Raw genomic sequence first — 24,118 nt, 5'->3', positions numbered from 1 at the left:
GGCTCTGTCCATCCATCTATCCGTTCACTCCCCCTCCCCCCCCAAGCCAGTTCATTAAAATATGTAGTATTTATTCAAGTAATTTTTGGCTTCTTCTTTAACAGCATTAGGCACTTACGTAAGTGCAGCTGCAGTCACAGTGAATTGTCCCCACGTTTAGTCAGAGGCTGGGTTGAGTAAACACCAGGGCCTTGGTGTCCAGGCTAATTTGAAGCTGGCTATTTGGAACGGTGTGAATACATGGTGCCTTGCCGGAGTAAAGGGATCTATGAGTGGGAACCCTTGAATCAGTGGACGCTGTGCAGGGGAGACTGGGAGGTACCATGCTTGCCTCCTGTAAGCAGGGGCTGGGCTAAGCAGGCTGCTTGACAATGCTTTGCTCTTTTCAGCTGTGGAAGATGCTTTACAAGTATTGTTGAATTAAGTGTTGAAACTCCCTCCCCCCAGGGGATTGCTGAGTAGTATAAATTCAGTTTTACAGTAGTATAAATTCAGTAGTATAAATTCAGTTTAACTTTTGTTTCGGGACAAAAAATGTTTTTTGTTTTTTTTTAACCTCAAGTCAAGTGACTTGCCTAAGGTCACACAGTTTATAACAGAGCTGGGATTGGAACCCAGGAGTCCTGGCTGCCCAGTTCCCTGCTTTAGCAACATTCCCCTCTCGGAGGTGGGATTAAAACCTAGGCTCTCACCACTAGACCATGCTGCTCCCCTTTGTATGCAGTTCCTCCCCTCAGAGCCAAACAGCATGTAAACTTGCTGTCTTGGGAGGACTCACCGTACCCACCCAGCCAGTGGGTAGATATGGTGAGAGTGAGACATCACACAGTGGCTTTGAAAGAGAAGCTTGTGGTGAGGACCAAACCCTGTAACACCCCACGACTCTTTCCTTCCGCATGCCCTGTACCATGCAGTCGGTCTCTTTGTAAAAGGACATTTAGCCCCACTAAGTTCCCCTCCCTGCACTCCCCTCATCTCACTCAACAGTTGTTGGGGGGGGGGTCTTAAAAACAGGCAGTCACCTCTCAGTAAATACCAAGTTTAGAATAACTCCCCCATAGCAGTGCTGGGAATGGAGCCCTGCATTGTTTTATAGGAATTCCCAAAAAAATACTTGCTGATCCAGATGGCACAGACCTGGGTTAGTTCCGCCGTTCTCTTTGTCTGCTTGCACCTACTTTGTGCTAATCGCTGCTGGGGTCCCTTCAGGGTGAGAGACCTTGGGGCTGCACTGACATCACAGGCTGTGGCTACAGGGCAGAATTCTGGGGTGGGAACTAGTACGTGTGGCTGCGACAAAGCCCTTTGATGGCCAGTGAAAATGGTAGATTCAGGCAAGTAACTAATTATATTTGTCAGCTATTAACAGTCCTCAGCGCACCTATACTTTGAAATGTACTTAGTCTAAACAAACCCAAATCTGTTAGCTTTCAAGATGTACTGCAAGACCCATCTCTTTCCCCAGGTATCTGGGGAGGGATGGTTTGCGGAGGGCTGGGTGCCCTGCCCTGGTATTTGTGCTGGTGGTGGGTGGCTTTTTCTTCCCTTTCTAAGTTTTGGGAGGTTGCTGTGTTTTCTTTGTTTGCACTAGTACTGTAACGGTGTGTTTACTTGTAGTAGATTACTTAGAGCTGGTGAAAAAATGGAATTATTTTTTCCACAGTGGATCAAAATTTTTTGGTTTTCATGGGAATTTGTTGTTTTGTGTCAGGACAAAAAATGTTTGGGTTTTTTTTTACCTTAAATGTTTACTTTTGTTTCAGTTTTTTTAACCGAGTATTTGTGTTTTTTTGTTTTTTATTTTAGTTTTCAGATGCTTTGTTCTCCCTTTATGTATTTTGCCTGTTTTTTCACTGGAAAAATGAAGAGAAAGGTTTTAAAAAAGTGTGAAAAACTGGGGAGTACCCCAGTCGTCTCACTTTGTTACTATTTTCCAATTGGCAAAAGTTGGAAATCAGACAGAAAGTGGGGGAAAGTTTCTCAAGTAGCAGTAGCAAAGTGTAGGAAAGCGAGGAAGAAAACGCTTTGTAGCTTTTGTAGCTAACAGTAGCTATACTTTGTTACTGTTTTCCAGCTAGTAAAAAGTGGAAAACAGAAAGGGCGGAAAATCCACTATTTGTATAAAAAAATAAATAAAATAACTGGTTTTTCCTCCAAATTTTTCATTTTGAAAAATTGAAATATTTCACTGAAATATTTTTCCATAAAATATTTAGTTTTCAATAAAGCTCTTATTTTCCAACTACAAAAGTTTTTATCAGATTTTTTTGGACTAACTCTGATGTTATTCAGCCCCTACTTGTCTGGGTGCTGTATAAAACTTTCTGATGAACAAAGGAGACAGAGCTGGGACTCAAGTTGTGTGGAAGCCTGGTTGTCTCTGTAGCTGTTTTCTGTAAGAAACTCCTCCTGTTCAAGGTGTATGGTTCCATATGACAAGTGTGATGGCTTTTACACTTTTATGTAAAAGTGTGATGACAAGTGTGATGGCTTTTTGAATACCTGCTAGAGGAACCTAGAGCCATGAGTCGGTGCTTTTAAAATCTATTATATAACTCTAAATAAATAAATACAGATAACAGGAACATCCACACGTACATTAAATAGGATAATTTTTTCTTTCAAAAGGAATATAAACTCTCCTGCTTCAGGGCCTGAACCAGTCACTAATTGATGAAAACTAGGAAAAAAAACTTCCCCGTGGGCAAGTTCTTCAATAATTGTTCTCTATAGGGTTTCTTTCACTGTCCTCTGAAGTACTTGGTATTGGCCACCATAAAAGACAGTATGCTAGATGGACCACTGGTCTGATCTGGTATTCCTGTCTTATCTTAGTCCTCTGAACCTTCCATCCTGTTTGACGTAAAGTGACTCCATGCAAGCTTTGTGTTCCCACCACACCACTGCTACTAATCCCTGCATTCTGTTTCTCTTCCAGAAGATGCTGCTCAAGAAGAACTGTGGAGCAAAGACAAGAGTTATTAAAATTCGCGTAAGTTGCCTATTTCCGGTGTGTTTCCAGATGTGTATGAATGAGGTGGCACTCTTTGAATCTCTACAAATGAGAGTTGGTCTGTAGAGGTTTCCTTTGGGGAGGGTTACCTCTGAGTTGTCGGTCTGGAGGGTTTTTCCAAGCCTGAACTACAATCAACATTATTGAGGCGTGGTGCTAAAGAGGATCATATATTGGCCTTTCCGCTCTGGAGACCTTGGGGTCAAATCTTGCTTGAAGTGAAAGTCTACGGCATCCTGTAAATGCATGTAATTACACAAAGCCACTCTTTGATAGAGCACTTCTGATCCTCCTCGATCAGGAGGGGACCAGGTCTGCAATAACAGGGTTATAGCAGTGTGGGAGTGAGATGCATCGGCAGGGCTGTGCGGGAGTCCCAGATACAGAGTAGCAGGGAGCGTGGCTACAGGTTACAACTGAAGAGAATTGTGTGGGACTCAGGACTGGAATAACCAGGGATGGGAGCTGCAGGTCAGGACTATCTTAAGTATTTATGTGGCCCCCATTACTAGAGTACCTGAGCGCCTCACGTTCTTTATGAAGGTATCCTGACAGCACCCTAGTAAGCAGGGCAGTGCTATTAGCCCCACTTTAAAGATGAGGAGTTGAGGCACAGAGAGGCTAAGTGACTTGTACAAGGTGGAGTGGAGCAGGGAATTGAACCCAGGTTGCCAGTGCCCTAACCACTGAACCACGCTGCCCTTCTCTAAGGGGACATTGGCATCGAGGTCCACTGGTAGAGCTTCATGGAAGGGTTTGCACAATACTCTCCTAATACACTGACTTTGTTCTCGCTGACACTTTGACTAACCACCATCTCATTCAGAGGTATCTTAGCTCCATATTGGTGAACAGTAGCTAGCAATTCTATCTATAGGGCATTGTGGGAGATTTGTGTGTGATATCCCACACTCTAGCATTCCTGAGACTAAACCAAATGCCTCAGTCAACTAACAGCTGAGTCCCAAATGATCCTCAGATGATCTGCAGTGTAACTGTAATGTACAGGCGAAAACAACATCATCAGCTAACCAGAGAGAAGAAAGCAAATGTCTCTTGTGTAAAAACAGCCACTATCATTGCAGTAATTGCATTCAACAATTAGGCAGCTGTAGGTGATGAATGGCAAATGCAAACCAACATGCATGATAGTGTCTTCCTGGTTTACGCTGTATCCTCATGACATCTCACCCCAAAAGCAAACTGAACTGAGAACTGGAGCATCGAGGCCCTCTGTGTACCCAAATCTGCTGCACTATCTTTCCATGCCATCATTCCCCGCCCATCCCCATACTAATCCCCTCTGCCAAGGCACTCCAGTTGCGTCCTGCAGGAACCCCAGCTGTGACCCAGCACAGCTCGTATCAAGTCTCTCCATCCTGACTTGAAGTGCACCCCCTCTTTTTCCAGCCTGACCCTCTGGAGCGCTCTGTCAGTGCAGCTCACGCCTTCCCAGCAACCATCTCTTGCTGTTGCAGTACTGGGCTTCCCCAGGGCGGTATCTGTCCTGCACACACACGCTGCTAGTCTAGTCGTGGCCCCCGTATTTTGGTGCAAGCTGTTTATCAGCTTCCTTCTTTTCCATACACCTGTGCACATGCACTTTCCGTCCCCTTGTCTTTTCTGTCCCTGGGCTGGTGGCTACTCCTGTGCTGCTTGGGTAACCGGTCCCCACGAGTTTCAGTGGCACCTATTAAAAGGGAGGTGAGAGACTCAAGGGAGGTTTCCCCGAGTGCTGTGAGCTCATTACTCCAGCTCACTTCATATGCCCTGGAGAAGCCGAGACAGAATTATTCCTTCCCTCCCTATTGAGACCGTGTCAGGCCTCACTAAAATAAACAACCTTTCTGACAGGTGAGGTGAGATTCATGCTTCTGAAGTCACCCCAGGAAAACAGGGATAAGGGCATCTCTCAATCTGAGATACTTATGTGAGCCCCATTACCATAGGATTTGAGCACCTGATTGTCTTTGATGGATTTATTCTCACCCCCCCCCCATGAGGTGCTGTTATCCCCATTTGACAGCTGGGAAACTGAGGCACCACACAACTAAGTGACTTGCCTGAAGGTACCCAGATAGTCTGTGATAGAGCAGGGAATTGAATTCAGGTCACCTAAGGCCCAGGGGTACCCTAACCACTGGACCATTCTTGTTGTCTAGCCACATAACCAGCTTCTTACATGGAAGACTTCTAGTGCCATATGCTCAGCGTTGAGTTGGGTGGTTGCCTTGATTTTGTGTGACATTGGTTCGGTAGCGGCTCGGGCTGGGTCATTCCTGTTGCAGCATTGCTGATAAATAACAGTGCGGTGCAGTCCTAATTGGTGATGGGCTAAAAGAAAGCCATTTGGAGGTTTAATTCAGAAAAGAGCCAAATGTTAGAAAGGTAGAGTTGTGGTTAGTGGTTAGAGCTGGGTCAGAAACCACTGCCTCACTGTGTGACCTCAGGCAAATCTCTTAACCTTTCTGGGCCTCGTTTTCTTCATCTATAAAATGGAGATAATATTCAAAACATGTTGAGATCCTTAGGTGCGAGGCCCTATTGGAGTGCAAAGTATTACTACACTTGTATTGGTCCAACTCCTGAAGCATTTACTCAGTCCTTGCTCTGGCGGAACTCACAGGGACTTCACAGAAGTGGAAATTTGTCTATCTGGGTTCTTATGACACCATCCAGGGATGTAAAATATCAGCACCTTTCTCTCTTGCTGCTCTGCGGGAAGGAGCAAGTCTTGTGATTAGACTGTTGGGGTTTTGTGAAAATGAGAGGATCGTATTGAGGGGAAGCCATGCCAGTGATAGTTTTGCATTTGTTTCTGAATGAGGTGACATTCCTGGTCATCCTTACCTCTTGTGAGGGGTGAGTTCCATAGTGTAGGCCCAGATCCTGTCAAAGTTCTGTACCCCATGCTCATTTCTTCCCCCCTCCCCAATAGTTTCATTTTTCCAGTGGAATATAGTTGTTGTGGGAGAGCTGACCCCTCATGTAGCTAGGCCCAGTGCCATTAAGAGCTTTGAATATCAGGAGACACCTTGAACTGGGCTAGCACTTCTGCCCTTGTGGTTGCACTGTTTCCCGTAACTGCATCATGTACATGTTGAGGAATAGGGGAGAGAAGACTGAAGCGTGCGTGACTCAGAGGGAGGGCTCTGAAAGATGCCCATAATGACCTTCTGGGTTTGGTATGAGAAGAAGAATGAGTCATTTCTGTTCCCCCTTCAGCTGGTGGGATAGGAGTACTTGGTGATGAACAGTATAAAAGGGGCTGAGAGACCTAGCAGGATGCGTACGGAGCTCAACTGTCTGAGCAGCAAGGCTTCCCTCTGTACCATGGCCCGACCTGAAACTTGACTTTGAGCGATCCCAGATTATGGCGGCTGACAAGTGGCCCTGGAAACTTTTTTGCTAGGTGCTCGACTCAGCTTGCCTGGAGACAGCTGCTGAGACACTGAATGGTCATTTCCATAGGTCTCGATCACCAAGTGAAAGTTTCTTTTGTAGTGGTCAGACTCTTAAATAGTTGAAGGTGAGTGGTAGACTTGCCTCAGCAAAGGAGGTGTTGACAATCTATGCACGTAGGGCCCCAAACATTTTCTACTCTATTTACCATCCAGGAAGGTCAGAATCACAGGCGAAGTCTCTATTTACCATCAGTGCTTCCATGATTACCGTTTGCGGGTGGGTGCTGGGCTGCTGGAAGGAAGCCGGTTGCATTTCCGCTCCTGTGCGTGGCTTGCTGTTCTTGGTGGCTCATGAATCCACCGTGGAAGTCAGTGATCTTTGCAGTGAACTGAGACGATTGCTCCTCCCACTGAGAGTGCTGGGTCCTGAGTGGAGATGGAAGCATTTCCAAGTAAGGATGGTTTGACATTAGAAGCAGGCAAAAATTTCACATTCCAAATACATGTACATCGTTGATGCAAAAATGGCAAGCTTTTCAAGGTCTTAGGTGTGTAAAGGTGCGAGTGTGCACCTGGTGGGATTTTAAAAAGTGGCTAAGCAGGTTAGATGCATAAGTACCTACGTGAGATCAGTTTGCATTGCAGTAACGACAAGAAACCCCACTCAAGGACCAGGACCCCATCATGCTAGGTGCTGTACAAACACAGAACAAAACAATGGTCCCTGCTGCAAAGAATTTACAATCTCTCTTTAAATTCAGATTGCTAGCAACTGCCTAGATTCTGTCGCAGCATAAGGAGAGATTGCAACAGAGTCAGCCTGAAGTGTAGGCAGGGGGAGAGGCAGTGTGGTCTAATTGTTTGTACAGGGGCAGGGCTGGCTCTAGGTTTTTTGCCGCCCCAAGCAAAAAATTTTTTGGCCGCTCCCCCTTTTTGGCCGGAATGCCGCCCCTGGAAATGTGCCCGTAGGTGCTGACTCCGTGGGTGCTCCGGGGCTGGAGCACCCCCGGGGAAAAATTGGTGGGTGCTCTGCTTCCACCGGCAGCTCCCCGCCCCGCCCCCCTACCCCAGCTCACCTCTGCTCCGCCTCCGCCTCCTCCCCTGAGTGCGCCGCCGCTTCTCTTCCCTCCCTCCCTGGCTTGCCATGAAACAGCTGTTTTGCGCGGCAAGCCTGGGAGGGATGGGGGAGAAGCGAAGTGGCAGCGTGCTCGGGGGAGGAGGTGGAACAGAGGTGAGCTGGGGTGGGGAGCGGTTCCTCTGCCCCCCACCAAGTGTTACTTCCTGCGGCCCTCCCCTTCCCCCCCCACCGCCCACTCCAGCTCACCTCCACTCCACCTCCTCCCCTGAGCGTGCTGCCGCTCCGCTTCTCTCCCCTCCCTCCCAGGCTTGCCTCAGCAAAGGAGGCAAGCCTGGGAGGGACAGGGGAGGAGCGGAAATGCAGCGCGCCCCGGGGGAGGAGTGGGGCAGGAGATTTGGGGAAAGGGTTGGAATGGGGATGGGGAAGGGGCGGAGTTGGGGCGGGGCCGGGGGAGCACAAGCACCCACCGGTGCTGGGTAAAGTCGGCGCCTATGAATGTGCCGCCCCTGGAAACGTGCTTGCCTTGTGGGTGCCTAGAGCCGGCCCTGTACAGGGGCCTGCAATCAAGGGCCTCCTGGGTTCTGTTCCTAGCCCTGCCACTGACTTGCTGAATAGTCTTAGGCAAATCACTTCACTGCTCCATGCCTCAGTTTCCCCATCTGTGAGATTGGGAGATGGATACTGATCTACCTCCCAGGGGTGTTTTGATGCTTAGCACTGTAATGTCAGGGGAGCACTTTGAGATCTCAGATGTAAGGCTCTACAGGAGGGCAGCGTACATCTCCGTGAGAGAGTTGCCATTTCAAAAATATTGTTCTTGTAAATAGTTGTTGTGACATGACATCTTCGGGGCTCCATTGCCAGCGTTATCGTGTCTCAGTGAGACATTGTGAGGATGTTGCCCACATCCCTGGAATATCTGGGACTTGAGAGCATTGTGTGAAAAGTAGCACCGCTGAGCAGAGGTCAGGATGAGCGATAGCGGTTTTGGCCCTTCTGCTCTGGAGCACACACGCTGCATTAGCATTTAGAAACATTTGTGCTCCCGGGAGTGGGCTGCTGACCTAGCCTGGGTTTTACCTTTGCATGGACTTTGTCTCACCCAGCCAGTTGCATTAAGACGCTGCTTTCCTTATGCCAGCTCAGGGCGTGTGAGGCAGCAGCCCTTCCATCCCGCTCAGCAGTTCTTTTTCTTAAGCAAGGTGATGGGCTATCAAGAACCTAGGCAGATTAATAGAGTGATTGATAAAACCCCAAACATTGCAGCGACTTGGCCTTGTAGGAAACACTTGCAGGAGCACCCGCAGAGCAACTCTGAGGCACCAGGTGCTGTGGTGGAAGACAAGATCCCCAGAGAGGGTTCAAGGCATAATGGAGTAGGAGGATCACCACCCACAGGCAGGAGCGAAGAAATAAATAGGAGGTAACAAACTGTGTATGAAATACGGATGTGTGCGTAATGGATATGTGGAGTATGTGTCCAGGCAATACCTTCATGTGTAATGCAGGTGCATGTGCACAAGGTGTGGTAAAGTGTGCATTGGGTTTCTCTGTGTGCAACGTTTGTAATGGCTATATGCAGCTGTGATGTAGTGCGGGGATGTGTGTGTGTAATGTGTGTGTTGGGGATTTGCGTGAGTGCATGTGAGTAGTGCATTTTTGTGCAGTGTACATACGCATGCGGAATAGCGTGTGTGTGTGTCTGTGGGTATAATGTACGTGAGTGGGGTCGGGTGTGGGCGTGTGAAGGGAGGCATCCAATTGGCCGAGGAAGGTGGCTGCGTGATAATATTGGAGAATCTTTTGTCCCCTGCCTCTTGGGGATCACCCTGTGTTATTTTCTTGTTCTTCGCTCACATACCGTGCGTGCAGGAGCCCTGAATGGGAGCCTGACAGAGCTGTTCTTATCTCAGCAGCAACAGGCATGGAGAGGACACAGCCTCTAAGAGGCCATGTGTCTCAAGAGCTCTGCGGGGGCAGGCAGAGAAGGAGTGTGGATTTTGGGCCAATCTGATAATCTGCCCGCTCAGGGAGATGTTTTCTGCAATATGAAAATAAAACAGGGATTAAAAATCAGAACATAAACTCCCTTGTGTTCTTGCCTCAGTCTTATCAGTGCCTGAGAATGTCCCCTGCTTGGACAGGGGCCAGGTCCCGGGAATGGCTTCCCTGCCTCTTATCTTTGGCGTCTGTATCCTAAATGGCTACTGGAGAACCGCACCATGTTCTCTTCCCTTAAAACAAGGGAACCTTTCATCTTGGAGCCAAAAGGAAGATGTGCTGGCCTTAGCCCCGTTGCCAAAGGCCCGCGCTGTTTGTCAGTGAGAAGTATGCCAGGTGGCAGAGCATCACTGATGCACATCTTCGCTCTGCAGTAAGGCGCAAAGAATGTGCCTTCCCAAGGAGCTAGAGGGCGATGGCATTTTGCACATCTATCAGCGCTTTGCAAGTGTTAATGAATTTAGCCTCACAGACCAGTAAATCTCATGATCTTCATTTCACAGAGAGGCAAACTGAGGCACAGGCAGGCGAAGTGACTTTGCCAAAGCCTCGCTGGGTGACCTTGGGCGAGACAGGAAGAGAACCTAGAAGTCTTTAATGAGGTGAACTCAATCCTGGGCTTTAGTCCCAAGACCCTCTGTTCTAATCACGTGGATGTGGGAGGAATGGCTCTAGTGAGGTGGCATCATTGTTCAGCCCATACCATGTAGTGTTACACCGCTTCCTTCCCTTCTAGGGAGCTCGGGCTGACAGCACTATCGTGTACCGTAAGGAGCTCCAGTGGCTCATGGAGAAAGGAGTGGGATATTAAAGTTGCCCAAACTCTCCTTGAGATTTTCAGTACATTGTTGAATCTGAATCCAGAGAAGTATCCGGATATTCAGCTGCTCCTCCAAACTGAAACCTTGCCCCTTCTGAGGCTGGCCCAGCACCAACGGAGGCGCCATCCTTGATGTTTGCTGCTGTGCTCCTACATGAGGGACTTGCGAAGAAGATGAGTTGGAAAGCGCCGTTCACATGGAGAGCTGCAGCAAAGGAGCAAAAAGCCCAGGACTGTGACAGTTGTGGGGGGAAGGAAACAGGCCTGCGGGATCACAAGTGAGGTGGCGGAAGAGACCTATAGGGTTGCACAGAGGAATTGAGACGGGGGCATGGGGTCACACAACTAGGAAAGGGGCCTGTGAGGTCACCTGGTGGGTTCTGGGAATGAGTGGTCCATGAGGTGGCACAGCACGAGTGTTTTGGGGTGGGGGGGAGTTGAGGGTTGCACCGTGGCTAGTGGTGCTGCATCAGAACTCTTCTGTTTGCCGGCAGGAAGTAAAGTCAGAGGTGGCGGGGCACTTTCCTTGTTCACTGCATCTAGTGCTGCTGCAGTTGTTTCCAGGCTCCCCTTTGTTTGCGAGGCTTGTGAGAAGCTGGCTCCCATTCATGCTCACACAATCCACAGCAGAGTAATCCTCTTTCCGTCTGCGCCTCGTGTCATCCTACCCCCAGTTACTGTACTTGGCTTCCCTGACTGAGGCTGTTTGTCCAGAGGCAAGTGCACTGTGCCAGCGGCCTAGTTATGCCAGGATGATTAATATTCACTTTGCGTTGTTAATTTTGATTCTTTCTAAATTGGAAGGATAATCTCCTCCATGCCAAACTACCTAGTTCTGTGGAATTGCACTGCCCTGGGCTAACACAGAGTGGAGGATGGAGGTCACACATAAGCACACAACATGTGCAAAACAATTGGTCCCATTGCTCTGCAGGTTCCAGGGCCAGCCTCTGAATGGAACTAAAAGTGAGTGTAAGTTTCAGACCCAGGCCATGTTGCCTTTTGTAAGGGGGTGGATGTCCTTGTCATAGGAAGAGGACAGGGGGGCACTGCACTTCAGCAGAGTACAGACAAGTGATCAGGGAAGACTCGGTGGAGTTGTAATTGAGAGAATAAGGACCAGGTTGTCTCTTGTCCATGCATGGGTGTGCTAGGTCAGGAGATCCCGCCTTGTGCCCTCGGCACAGGGGCCAGGCATAAATGCAGTCCCTGCACTATACAGGCTACAGCTTGGGGCACTAGCTATTCCAAAGCAGCGAGGGACAAAGCAGATGAGCTGTGACCCTGCTGTGCTTTGCAGTGGCCGGTGCATGGGAGCATAGCGAGAACAGTGTCTAGAATGCAGGTCTTCATTTAGTCTCCGTGGCAAGTGAGCCACGCAGCTTGAGCCATATTGCATTCAGAAGCATACCTTGCTAAATATATTGCTGTTTTCATTTCATCACATGCCCTCTGGGCCTCAGCTTATTAGGCAGGCTAAATCAGGGCCTGTGATCTGCTTTCTCAAAGGCACAGTAACATGCCAGAAAGAGGGGAGGAAAAGGCTTATCTTGTAGGATGGCGTCAGCAAGAACCCAGATCTGGCACATTTCCTGCTCTCCTGGGTTATGGGTAACTGACCATAAAGCATGTGTTACGCCTCTTCGAAGGTCTTCCCAAAGAAGTTCACATATTATTGTCTGGTGGCACCTTTATAGCACTGCCAGTTGCCACCTGACAACCCTGCAAACACATTTGCAAACACTTGGCGGTTTTGTTTTTTCCCCTCCCTTCTGTGAGGACACCAGTGTGTTTATGTGACCTTCACAAGCTGAACTGGCCCTAGCAACATTGCTGTACAATGTGAAGTGGGTGCTGGGTAGCTCTTAGCTGATGGAGGAAAAGACCTGGAGAGTTCCATGATTGTACAGAAGGATGTGGGGAGATGGAAAAGCCAGCAAGATGTCCGTAAACATTAGGGACAGGCCACAGCTGCAGACTTCAGCTCTGGCTCTGAACTCCCTCAAGCAAGGGAGTGTTTGGATCTGGGATTTCATGCCTAACTCCAATAGAGAGACCTGTGTTTACATATAACCCTGGTCCCAAAGTTAAGTTCTTTCAGGAGACGTATTTTGGATATTATCCCAGACGAAGCTCCAAAGCCTCAGCTGGTGCAAACCATTGGACCCCCATGGAAGTTAATGGAGCTACAGCAGTTTACCCTGCCTGAGGATCTATATTTTGCAAAGTACCTGAAGCAAGAGAGTAAATTATAGGAAACTGCCTTTCTGTGGATCTCAGCACATGGACATTAATTGATTAGTCCTGAGCACATCCCTGTGGGGTGGGGATTATCCCCCTATTTTGCAAATAGGAAACTGAGGCACAGGAGAGGTGATGTGACTTGCTTGGTGCCACACACCGAGTCCATGACAGGGCTGGGACTAGATCCCTGATTCCTCCCCCACAGTTTGAGTTTATACATCGAAGTTGAAAGGTCTCTGGTGCTTTGTGACAATGTTGCAGGGGTGACAGGAAGGAGAGAAGGAACTGGCATTAAAAACACTGTGCCCACCAATGCTGCCACGTGAACTCAGGCAGCATTAACTCTCCCCGACTTTCCTGTAGGCGCCTCTGCAAGCGGAGGTTGGGAAACATCCTTCTGTACACTTCTGGTCCTGCCCACTCAGGAAGGCAGAGCACCACGCACAGTCATGGTTTTCCTTTACAGGGCCCCACTGTGGACTTTTTCCTTTCCATACATGGTGGGGGGATCGTATGAGCCTTTACATGGTGCCTTTCATTTCAAAGGACTTCACAAATGGACCTACAAATTTCACCCACCACCAAGAGGCAGCCACCTCTGGTGTGCAATGCAGCAGCTATTTAACAGAGCACAGCAACACTTTGCAAGAACGTCGATCAAGGAGAAAAGAAGACTCCTGTGTCCAGTTGAAACTGCAAAGGAAATTTAGGCTGGCAGAGTGTGCGAATTAACCTGAGTTTGAATTTGGCCAGGAAACCAGTGCTAAGTTCCTCGGTCTAAAGACAAGGACCAGGATTTTGTTAGGCTGTCAGGCCCCTGGTTTTCTATCAGCTCCAAAAGATGGCATCGCCAACACAGCACCCTACAGCAGTGTGCTACAGCATTGGTTCAACACTGGCTTCATCCTCTTCCGTCCTTGGGTTTTCCTGGGTAGTGTTAGGTTTTAACTCTTATATGGGGCTAAGCTCTGCAGCCCTAAACCCACCATCTCTTCCCCATTTAGCTTTTTCCATGGTTCTTTATTCATGCCTAAGGTACAGTTCAGGCAGAAAGCCAATTTGTGGGGTAGCTGCAAACTCCTCTGCTTTCACAGAGAGGCCAATCAGATGGGCTCTGGAATTCTGGATTTCTTCTGTCATCTTGAATCTGTGTGGTGTCCCTGTCTGCCTTTGGGGCCCCTGGGTCCAGTCGTCATCCAGACTTTCTCTAGTTGATCTTTAGTTAATGTGTTTCAAGATGGGTTTCTTATTTATTGCATTTGTACAACGCTGATAATAGGCTGTTGTTATGGTCGAGATTTGCAAGAGTGTGCAAGTGGGCGAACAGGAGTCCGCATGAGCAAGTGTGTCGAGTGAGTATATATAAACAAGGGCAAGTGTGTGAGTTTGTGTGTGTGTGTGTGTGTGTGCGCGCGTGCATTAGAGCAGTGGTTCTCAACCAGGGGTCTGGGGCCCCCTGGGGGGGGGCTGCGAGCAGGTTTCAGGGGAGCCGCCAAGCAGGGCCAACATTAGACTAGCTGGGGCCCAGGGCAGAAAGCGGAAGATCCACTGCCTGGGGCTGAAGCCCTGAGCCCTACCACCCGGAGCTGAAGCCAAAGCCTGAGCAATGTAGCTTCGCGGGGGCTCCTGTGGCGGGGTGCCCCGGGCAGTTGCCTGGCTTGCTACCCGCTAATGCCGGGCCTGGCTTTTATATGCAGAAAACCAGTTAGTGTGGCACAAGTGGGCTGTGAAGTTTTTATAGCATGTTGCGGGGGAGGGGGGCTCAGAAAGGAAAAGATTGAGAACCCCGGCATTAGGGAGTGCATGTGATTGAGGCTCAGGGTACATCTACATTGTAGATGGGAGGGTATGAATGGCAGATGCTGCTAGTTGGACTCGAACTAGCTCGCTAACCATAGCTGCCATGCAGCCACAGCAGGGGCTTCAGCGCCAGCTGCATAAGCCCGCCTGATCCCCCCGGTCACCTACGCTCGTGCACCGCCCACGCAAAGTCCAGGCTGCAGCGTCCTCCCTGCTGTTGTGAGTGAGGTGGCTAGAGCAGGTCCAGCTACCGGAGCTGCCATTCACACTGCTCCGGTTCTGCCTAGTGTTCGCCTAGCTGCAGGGTGGAGTGGCACTCCAGCTGCACAGAGGGACTGGATTGCTGCACGGGGCAATGGGGTCAGCAGCTGGCGATGGTGCAAACTGTAGCCGGATACCTCCTGCCAGGCCCAGGCAACATGAGTTAAAAGCACCGCCCCACCCGCGTGAAGGCTTCTGGGTGGGGCTGGGACTCAAGTTAGGGCAACGGTGCACACGGAAGCCAAGCCCTGTGAGTGCCTGCATGTCACAGTCTGTGGGGGGCAGGGTGAGCGATCCGTGCAAGTGTGCTCATGCAGGTGATTGTGTGGGAACGAGTGTGCACGTGTGAAGGGGCAAGTGAGCCTGTGCAAGCAACTGTGCCAGTCGTTGCCAGCTGTGTGTGTTTGAGCAGGTGTGGGTCCACGCAAGTATGCGCCCTTCTGTCAGCAGCTGAGTTGTGGCCTGTCAGCCTGCTCTCCAGCTGTGTAAATACATTGCTTAATCCATTAAGGCCGCCCCCCCACCCCGGTTAATGATTGCAGTGAATGTGCAGCCATCCTAGACTGCGGCCTGTCTGAGTCTCCCAGCTGCCCAGAATGCCATTACAGTGGAGGCCGTGCCTTGGAACCTCACCCGCCGCAGCGTTGCCTTCCAAAGCGCTGCCCCAAGAATCGGGCTGTGGCCGCACAGCAGCAGCTGCTGAGCAGGTTTATGGCAAGCTCTGCGAAGACCTGCCAACAGGGGAGTGACTTGGATCTCCTGTGTCAGCAAGAGTCAGCTCTCCTCACCTTGGCCACAGTGCACAGTTAGATGCCGGAGGGAAGGACAGGGCTGGTAGGAAAGCTCCCCTGACTAAGTGAAGGCACTAGGCAGAACCAGAGGGTGACTCTGTTCTCCCACCTGGCAGTCCTCCTTTCTGGGAGGAGATCAGTAGGGCTTCACATCATCCTGAGTATTAGAGCGAGATGACCACACGCTGCACCCCCAAATGGTCTCGGAGGGTCAGGTCTGGTCACCTGGAGGATGGGAGGCTGACCTCCAAAGAAAACACCAGCTCTGCAGGAAGTGATAATGGCAATTCAGTCAAGGGTGCTCTTCCCTCTGAACCACTACTGAATCCATGGTGCTCAGGGGTGCTGTGCTGCGCTGCGGGAGAGCCCATCTTTTGGATCAGACAGCAAACAGATCCTGACCACTTGAGATTTTAAAAGATCCAGTGGCAATTTCTGCAAGTCTACGGGTGTCCTAAGTAAGTTTCAATTCGAGTAATTCCATTCATACAAAATGAAAACCGATTGCGTAGGGAAGGAGTTCTGCAGAAAGGGATCAGGGGGTCATAGTGTAACACTGTTGCAGAAAAAGCAAACTCATTCTGGGATGTATTAGCAGGAGTGTTGTAAGCAAGACATGACAAATAATTCTTCTGCTCTACCCCACGCTGATTAGTCCTCAGCTGGAGAATTGTGTCCAGTTCTGGGTGCCACATTTCAGGCAAGATGTGGACAAATTGGAGAAAGTCCAGAGAACAGCAGCAAAAATGATTAAAGGTCTAGAAGACATGAGCTATGAGGGAAGATTGAAAAAATTGGGTTTTTTTAATCTGTAGAAGAGAAAACTGAGAGGGGACATGATAACAGTTTTCAAGTACATAAAAGGTTGTTACAAGGAGGAGAGAGAAAAAGTATTCTTCGTAACCTCTGAGAAGCATTGGGCTTAAATTGCAGCAAGGACGGTTTAGGTAGGGCATTAGGAAAAACTTCCTGTCAAGGTGGTTAAGCACTGGAATAAATTGCCTAAGGAGGTGGTGGAATCTCCATCGTTAGAGATTTTTAAGAGCAGGTTAGACAAACACATGTCAGGGATGGTCCAGAGAATATTTTGTCCTGCTATGAGTGCAGGAGACTGGACTAGAAGACGTCTCGAGGTCCCTTCCAGTCCTACGATTCTATACTTCTGTCTCCCCTGTGGCTTCAATTGGATACAATACACTTCCTGTCCGCAGCTGTTGTGTGGGGCTGTTGTGCACTGTGAGCCAACTTCTACCTCAGAGGTGGCTGCATTCCAATGATTCTTACAGTACTGTCTCTACAGTGCCTTTGTCTTAAAGGAGTGACACAAACGTAACATTATTTATTATTCTTTTATTATGTCATTATTACCCAGGCCAAGAAGCCAGAATCAGGGATGGGGGTCCCATTGTAGAAGGTGCTGTACATAGATATAGTAAACAGACAGCCCTGCCCCAAATCCCTTTCAACTGCGTGTGATGTGAAACAACAGCTGGATACAACTGTAACCCTTCTGCCCATCAGAGTTGGCAGCAACAAGGGCCGGGTTCAATATCTAGGGGTTCCATTCCAATAACACAACGCAAACTGGCTCGAGCCCCCACCCAGTGACCTGGGACAAATATATACCACCCCCGCTGGGCACCTCCAAGAGGCAATACTTCCCCTCTCACAAGCACAGAGTCTGAATGTAGAAAGCCTTTTAATAACAGAGAGAAACAATGTGGCATTATGTTGGGGAAACACCACCAACAGGATTCATAACACAGCCCATGAGCAAAAACCCACCCCAGGCAAATTGGGGCATGCCCTTTTCCCTTTGGTTCTTGAGTCCAGCAACCCCAAATCACCCAAAGTCCCAAAAGTCCAATGCCCCAAAAGTCTCTGTCCCTGGTCAGGGCAGCCCCAGAGTTCGAAAGTTTATCTGCGGAGCTTTACCTCCCAACCTGGGTGGAGATGGGATGGGGGTAAGAGGCACCTTACATGATCTGAAGCTGACCGCCCCACAGCTCCATAGGCCTTCGCTCCGCTCCGCCAGCCGCCCCACGAACTCCTTCGCTCAGCTCTGCTCCGCGGCCCACAAGCAGCTCCCGCCGTCCCACAAACTGCTCCGCGTCCCACCAGCAGCTCCCGCCGTCCTATGAATTGCTCCACCAGCCTGTCCACAAGGCACTCCAGCCATCCCGCAAACTGCTCCACAATATATCTTCAGGCTCCCCCACTACTTGGCACAACGCTCAGTGATCTCAGCTCTTAGTCAGTTCAGCTCGTAGTAGGGGAGCCTCAGTGCTGGTGCACTGTCAGCCCAAAGTGAGCTCAGCAGCCTGTAACTAGACTTCTAATGAAATCAGAATTAGCTCTGATATTTCACAGTGGAGAGAGAAGAAAGTGCAACTAGCACATAAGGCCCTCACCAAGGGGCCCATGCTACTAAGCATTAATACTTGTCCCCAGCCTCTCTCAATTCACAGAGTTTTGGAACCCATGACCCTTGCCTAGCGAGTGCTACTTAGTTGATGGTGAGTCCCTTCATCATAACAAAAGGCCACGTACAGTTCCAAGCACAGTTCCCATAATCAGGGTAATAACAATTTATTCTTCCTGCCCCAATAACAGAGACACTGGGGATCCCACAGCAGCCAAAGTGACCATTTGGGCAGCTATGGCCTCATTCTAGGCACGGTGGGTGTGCCTATGCAAATGAGATCGGCCCCTGAAGTTCTTTTCCACAACTTGCCACACCTCACCACCAGATGTCAGGGTGGAGCCCATCCTGACTCTGCTTACACAACAAACAGGCTGGACTCGAGACAGGGCAACAATGGATCAGTTAGAAGCAGCTCTTGGAGCAGACCAGCCTCCTGGGAACTCTTCCTTTCCCACCATGTCTTTCTCGGCTCCACCTCTGCTCTCGCTCTGTGCCATGCTCCTCACGTTGGGTTCTTCAGGGGCCAGTGTGAAGGCCGCTTCATCCACACGTGGATCCTGGAGGACGAAAGAGCTCCTTTCTGCCCAAGACGTGATGAATTTTGTGGGTGGCTTTTCTTAGGTCCTCTGGGTCCCTCTCTCCCCAGATCTTTCTCTTGCTGCCTGGGTCTTTGCTCCCCCCCGCAGAAATCATCTCATTTAGACATCTCCCCTCATCACAGCTGGCATTTCAAAATGGAGGGCACTGCCAGCTCTTTGTTCCCTTCCCCTCTTCGCATTGACAGGCAGCTTCTTTGCTCAGGAGAGGGACAAATCTGCTGATTTATTCTGCCCCCTTAGCTCTGAATAGGGGTTGCTAAGTTACTCTCCAGCTCCAAGCCCTGCCAGAGCACGCACCATATATAACCCCACAGCAGGTGTCTATTGAGCAGAGGCTCTTAAATATGCCTCTCTTGTTTCTCATTGAGCCGGCCAGGGTGTCAGGGGAGGTAGCAGGGCACGATTTGTTGGCTGGAGCTGTGGGCCGACCTGATGCCACGCCCAACCTTGGCATCTTCCATGCTGACGGACCACCTCGATTTGGGGATGAGGGGGCCGCCGTGCTTGCAAGGCAGGGCGCACGCATGCTTTTGTGCTGGTCTTCTTTTAAAATAAATGCTGTCACTTGGGGACACAGCGGGTTCATGGCAAAGCTGGGAATAGAACCTAGAAACATTGATTCCCCCCGCACTTCCTGCGTCGCACGCCAATCCCTGCTCTCATCGCTACACTAGAGTAAATGCTGCAGGGACTGGATGATCTAACAGATTTTTTCCATCTCTAAGGTGTAACAACCCCATTGACTACCTCAGCTGGCCAGAAAGCCTGCAGGGAAAGGCTGACCCCCTCCCCCCCCCCACTGATCACAAATTAAAATTCATCAGGGAGTGAGAAGAGGGGATCAAAGGTTGAGGCCTCTGGTTCTGGTGACCGCCACATGTTAGACATGACCTTGAGGTGTCAGAAGTCATGGCTCTGTACCATGGGACAAAAGAGCTGCGAATAGTTTCTAAAAGCTCTGCTCCTTCCACAAAAGGGCCGTCCACCCAGGCTGGGCGAGTAACACTAGCATTCAGGAAAACGGTGAGTCCTTGTTAGGGAATGCAGAGGAGAGACTGTGCGGAGGCTGGAGTCGGGTCCTGGTGCATCCAACCAGCAGCCTTTGAGCCAAATGTAGCCCATGGTGGCCTAAGGTGTAGCCCACAGCTGCCCTCTCTTCTGGCGACACACTGCTCTCAGTGATGACCACAGCCAAACTCCCAATGACTTCAGTGGAAGCAGGATGGGACTGGAAGGAGAGGACTGGGGAATGCTAACCATAAATTGACAGTATCCCAATTCCAGGGCATAAACTCTCTGTGGGGCTACACAGGATTTCCACCTGAATGCTCTGCTGCCCCCTGGTGGTGCTAACGGATACCCACTCCTGGCCAAGGGGGAGATGGTGTCATGCTCTAGGGGTAGATTCGTTGTTAGAGGAGTCTATGGGGGCTGTGGTACAAACCAGGCTGTGAGGCCCTGACTGCGATGATCTGTAGGGCCCTGAGTGAGCTCCGGCCAACTCCTGGGCATTCTTCGAAGGCAGTGTGGTTTATTTTGGGACTGCATTGTCTGCTGCGCAGGACAGGCTCTCTCCCAGCTCTGCAGATAAAGATCGACTCCATTGGTCACCACCTACCCGCTTTCCATCCTGGGCTGTCTTTGCAACCTTGTGGGTTGTTATATTTCCTGTTTATTCAACCTGATTCACGCATGTGGAATTGTTCCCACGAAGGAAGCCTGGACAGTGACGCTGGTCTGAGGCGTGGGGCTCAGTTTAGCCCAGAATGGATGGCAGGCTGGATGTCTCAAGACCACATGTAAAATCCAGAGAGGGCATGATTATTAGATATGCTGAGCGCACGCTGCTCCAGCTGATTTCCGTGGGAGCTGCAGATGCTCAGAGCTTCTGAAAATAAGGCACATACAGAGGAACCTGCCTATATTGAACTGAGATAGGGTAACTCCTTTGGGAGGGAGGGAGGGAGACTGCAAATCCAAGAGGTTCATGGGCAAATTATAATCCCAGTTAGACTCAAACCTCCCCAGAGAAAGGGTGACGTGGTTCTAGGTAAGAAGCAACGTACGTGTGTGTGTGTGTGTGTGTGTGTGTGTGAGAGAGAGAGAGAGAGAGAGAGATGGATTTGATAAGCAATGGGATAGATTGGAGAGATAGACAACAGAAAGCAAGAGGTGGGTGGACTAGAGAAGGGAAAGTTTAAAGAGACATTAGAGATCAATGGGGTAGAATAGAAAGAGATTAGCGAGATCAAACAGATTAGAGAGAGAGAGACAGAATAGAGCGAGATGAGAGAGAATAGATGGGAGACTTGAGAGGGACATGGTAGAGATGGGCCCAGGGTGCAGAGTCTGGATCCAGATCCTCAGTGTTTCAGGGTGCATGAGCCCAGGGTTTTGGGTCTGGGCCACCTCTAACAGATACTGACTGACATACCAGAAGCTGCTTATTTTGTGATGATAATCTGGAACGTAGCTTGGAATTGACAGGCCTGGGAGTGATAATTCTTAAATTCACATCCTAACCCAGCACCCACTTGAGGAGCTAAATTCAAGTTCACTGGCCATAACTGGGATGCTTTGTGGTTGCTTGACTGTTCTGGCCCCCCTGACTCTGGTTGCACCCTGTACATCCTTTCCGCTATTTCTCACTTCTGCATTACTGAACTACTGGCAAAGGCCAGGGGTCCTAATCACACAGGTACCCAGGTGCCTCCAGTCTGACATGGTTTTGGGACGAAGAAAAAGAGGAAATAACTTTACCGTTTGTGCTGTTGCTATTAGCTGTTGGTGTAGGGCCTGTGACACACATTGGGGCAGATATGATTGCATCCAGGAGAGGATAGTCATGTACGTACCTACAAACCAGTTTGCTGCTTGCATGAGCACTGACAAATTCCTTTTGCCTTTATTTTTTTCCATTCAGAGTGTGAACGGGAGCCGCCCACCATCCCACTTGGTGTACGACCCATCAACCTTTGCCTTCCGTTCCCTCAGCACCTTGAAGTCCCTGAGCCCAATAGCTCCAGTTGAAGAACCGTCATGTGCCTACTGAAGGAGTTTCTCCAAAACCTCAGGAATTGTCGTACCACCAATCCCCCTGGCAGGGATGGGATGGAATGTGGGTGGGATGGGGACATCTTTGCAATAGCAATCTCCGTGGCAGTGGAGAAACAGGTGGATTTGCACCAGGGCCCAGTTTCACATCATTCGGAGTGAAATGAGCAAGTCTGCTTCATAAGCTACTGTGAAGCCATGAAGATGGCGTCAGCCCCACGGACATGCCAGGTGTATTTAGCCCTCCAGGGCTAGCAGGCAGTCACTGCGTAGAGGGCAGTGGTGGAGACCGGGCAGGTTGCTACCGCATGCCCACCAGAACTGAGCAGATTTCTCCCCAGATGCTCTGCCTTCTAATGGTTTGCTGGAGGGCCAGCCGCTTCCCCCAAACTGAAGAGTTCTCAGGGCTGGAGACAGAGGTTGCCTAGGGTGCCCTACAAAGAGAATGGGCCCCTTCTGCGAGGTTGCTCATTTGAAGCCCTGCTGCAGTTGACGGGCCCTGGGAATTGGGGGGGGGAATGTAGAGCCTGCAGGTGCCTACCCTGATTATTCTGCTGTTGGGGCATTGATCCGATCTAAAGATGCTTAAAATGGGCAGGCAGAGAGCACCGGCGTTAAGGGAATCCCCATGTCCTCTGCTGGGCTTTGCGGTGGGAAATGGAAGGTCTGTCCTCAGCAGTCCATGGATACAGTGAGACATCCACTTTCAGTCCTCATGCTACAGGGCTAGAGTGAAAAACCGAGTGGGGTGGGGCGTCCTTGGGGCCCCTCTCCACTGGGGCTGTGTCCACCCTAGAAGTGTGGTGGGGTTCGGCGTCGGGTGTCTCCCTGTGACTGGCCCCAGACAGGGTTGAGTTTGGTGACACCACCCGACGTTCAGCAGAGTCCAACACGCTCTCTGGGAAGCCTGCTGAACCCTCATTCTGCTGGTGCCTTGTAGACTGTGCTGGGGTGAATGTTGAGCTCACCTGAGTCTGGTCACACCAGCAGAGCAAATGATTTTGACACAGGCATGGCGGGTGGTGCGTGTTGGAGGGAGCTCTTGTCAGACCACAGCAGTTTCCAGAGGGTAGGCATGTCACAGGCATGTCACAAGGCCTCGTCACCAGTGAGACTTGAACCAGTTTTGAGGTCTCACTGGACAGCCGGGGAGGTGGGGGGGGGTTGTGCCATGAAAGGTGCAGTTAACGTTGGGCTGCCCTTGTTTCACTTGGCTGAGCTGAGGAGGCCCTGTGCTTGGTGCACTCAGATCCTGTGTCCCTGTCTGGTGCAGAAGCCCCTGTTCCCTGGCTGCTCCCCCGCTCTGAGCAAGTGTTCTGAGCCTTGGGCAGATACGAGAGGGCATAAGCTGCATCCTTTGCACGGCTGCAGTAACTTCCTCTCCTTCTCTGGCGTACGAGGGGTCCAGTGGAGGAATTGTGAGTTTCTGAAAAATTTCCATGAGCTCTCTTATGGAGAGCTCTTTGGTGCCGCATATAAAATGAGCTGGTGGGCTCCCAATCCCACTCTCCTAGGACAGCTCACATGGCAAACCAATACTAACTGGCCTCTTTGCTGCGAACCTTAGCAGAGAAGCCAGCTGGGCCAAGGAGACTGAACACCCCTTCTTTCCTTGCACTTCCGAGTTGAGGCACATTGGCAGGAGAGGGCAGTGGGGGGGAATTGTGTCCTGACACTGCCCTTGCTGTGACTAGAGGATTTCAGGGCCGCAGATAAAGCCCCTTTCACCAGCATTAAATAAAGGGCATTGGCTTGATTTATTCCCTGGGTGCTTCTGTTGGGAATGAAAGCTCTAGTGGCTTCCGGCAGGGTGTGCTCATTTCAAAACAGATGTCGCTCCCAGTTGATCTTTCTCCCTGCGGGGGTGAGGGGTTTCTGTTTATACCCTCTACATGATCTTTAACTGGCTCCGGCTCAAGCTGGAGCATTGCACGGTGAGAACTGTCATCCCCTGGGGCCGCACCCCTCCCTATTAAAGACGAGGGCAGCCATATCATGGCTCCCTTTTCTGCATATTCAGTATGGGCCTCAAACTGCCAGTGTAGCCCTCAGTGTGGCAAAGTTTGGGTGCCCCCAACTCTAAGGCTTCAGTCGGTGCTGCTGGAATCGGACCCTGATCGCCCAGCAAGGTGAGGTGTTTTTATTGGCCCGAGGAGATACCGTGTGCTGCCGTCTCTTACGATATTCCACGAGGTGGGACTGGACAACAGAAAGTTCCTGTCAATATCGTTGCCTTTCTTTAGTACTTTTGTAACTTTTCTCTCTCTTTTCTTTTTCAATCAGAACTAAAATAAAGTTAAACGTTAACAGCTGCTATATTCACGCCTGTTGTTGAGCTCGTCTCTTTGGCTTTTAAGGCTTGGGTGTGTTTACAGAGGGAATGGAGAATGAGACAAGCTCTGAGGCAGTACGGCCATCTCCAAGTCTTCAAAAATTATGAGTCACGCACCCCCTCCCACCCAAATCAGGAGATTGACTTAAAAACCCTGCATAAATATGTTGTGGTTGGGGGGGATCATTTGCTTTTTGGTTTCTGAGCCTTTAGGGTGCATTTGGGTCATGTTTTCAAGCTTTTCTTACAGCCATGAGGGCTAGAAGGTTACTTCAAAAAAAAATCCAAAGCTGAGT

At 50.1% G+C, this 24,118-nt stretch overlaps 1 protein-coding gene across 2 annotated transcripts in view; it reads left to right on the top strand.

Moving 5' to 3' along the window:
- Positions 1–23,813, top strand: part of LOC311518295 (uncharacterized protein) — a 75,084-nt gene extending 51,271 nt beyond the window's left edge. The window contains exons 4-5 of one of the 2 annotated variants that reach the window (XM_084623975.1): positions 2,942–2,992; positions 21,360–23,813. In XM_084623975.1, coding sequence (XP_084480101.1) covers positions 2,942–2,992; positions 21,360–21,488 — 180 coding nt within the window. In that variant the 3' untranslated portion in view covers positions 21,489–23,813. Of the gene's footprint in view, positions 1–2,938; positions 2,993–21,359 lie in introns of both variants that reach the window. The other variant, XM_084623974.1, reaches the window with a different exon arrangement.
- Positions 23,814–24,118: the final 305 nt, after the last annotated feature.

The sequence above is a fragment of the Lepidochelys olivacea genome (assembly GCF_965140295.1).
Source record: "Lepidochelys olivacea isolate rLepOli2 genome assembly, chromosome: 3".
Classification (NCBI taxonomy): domain Eukaryota; kingdom Metazoa; phylum Chordata; order Testudines; family Cheloniidae; genus Lepidochelys; species Lepidochelys olivacea.
Note: the sequence above shows the minus strand (reverse complement) of the source record. Positions and strands in the feature narration are given on the sequence as shown.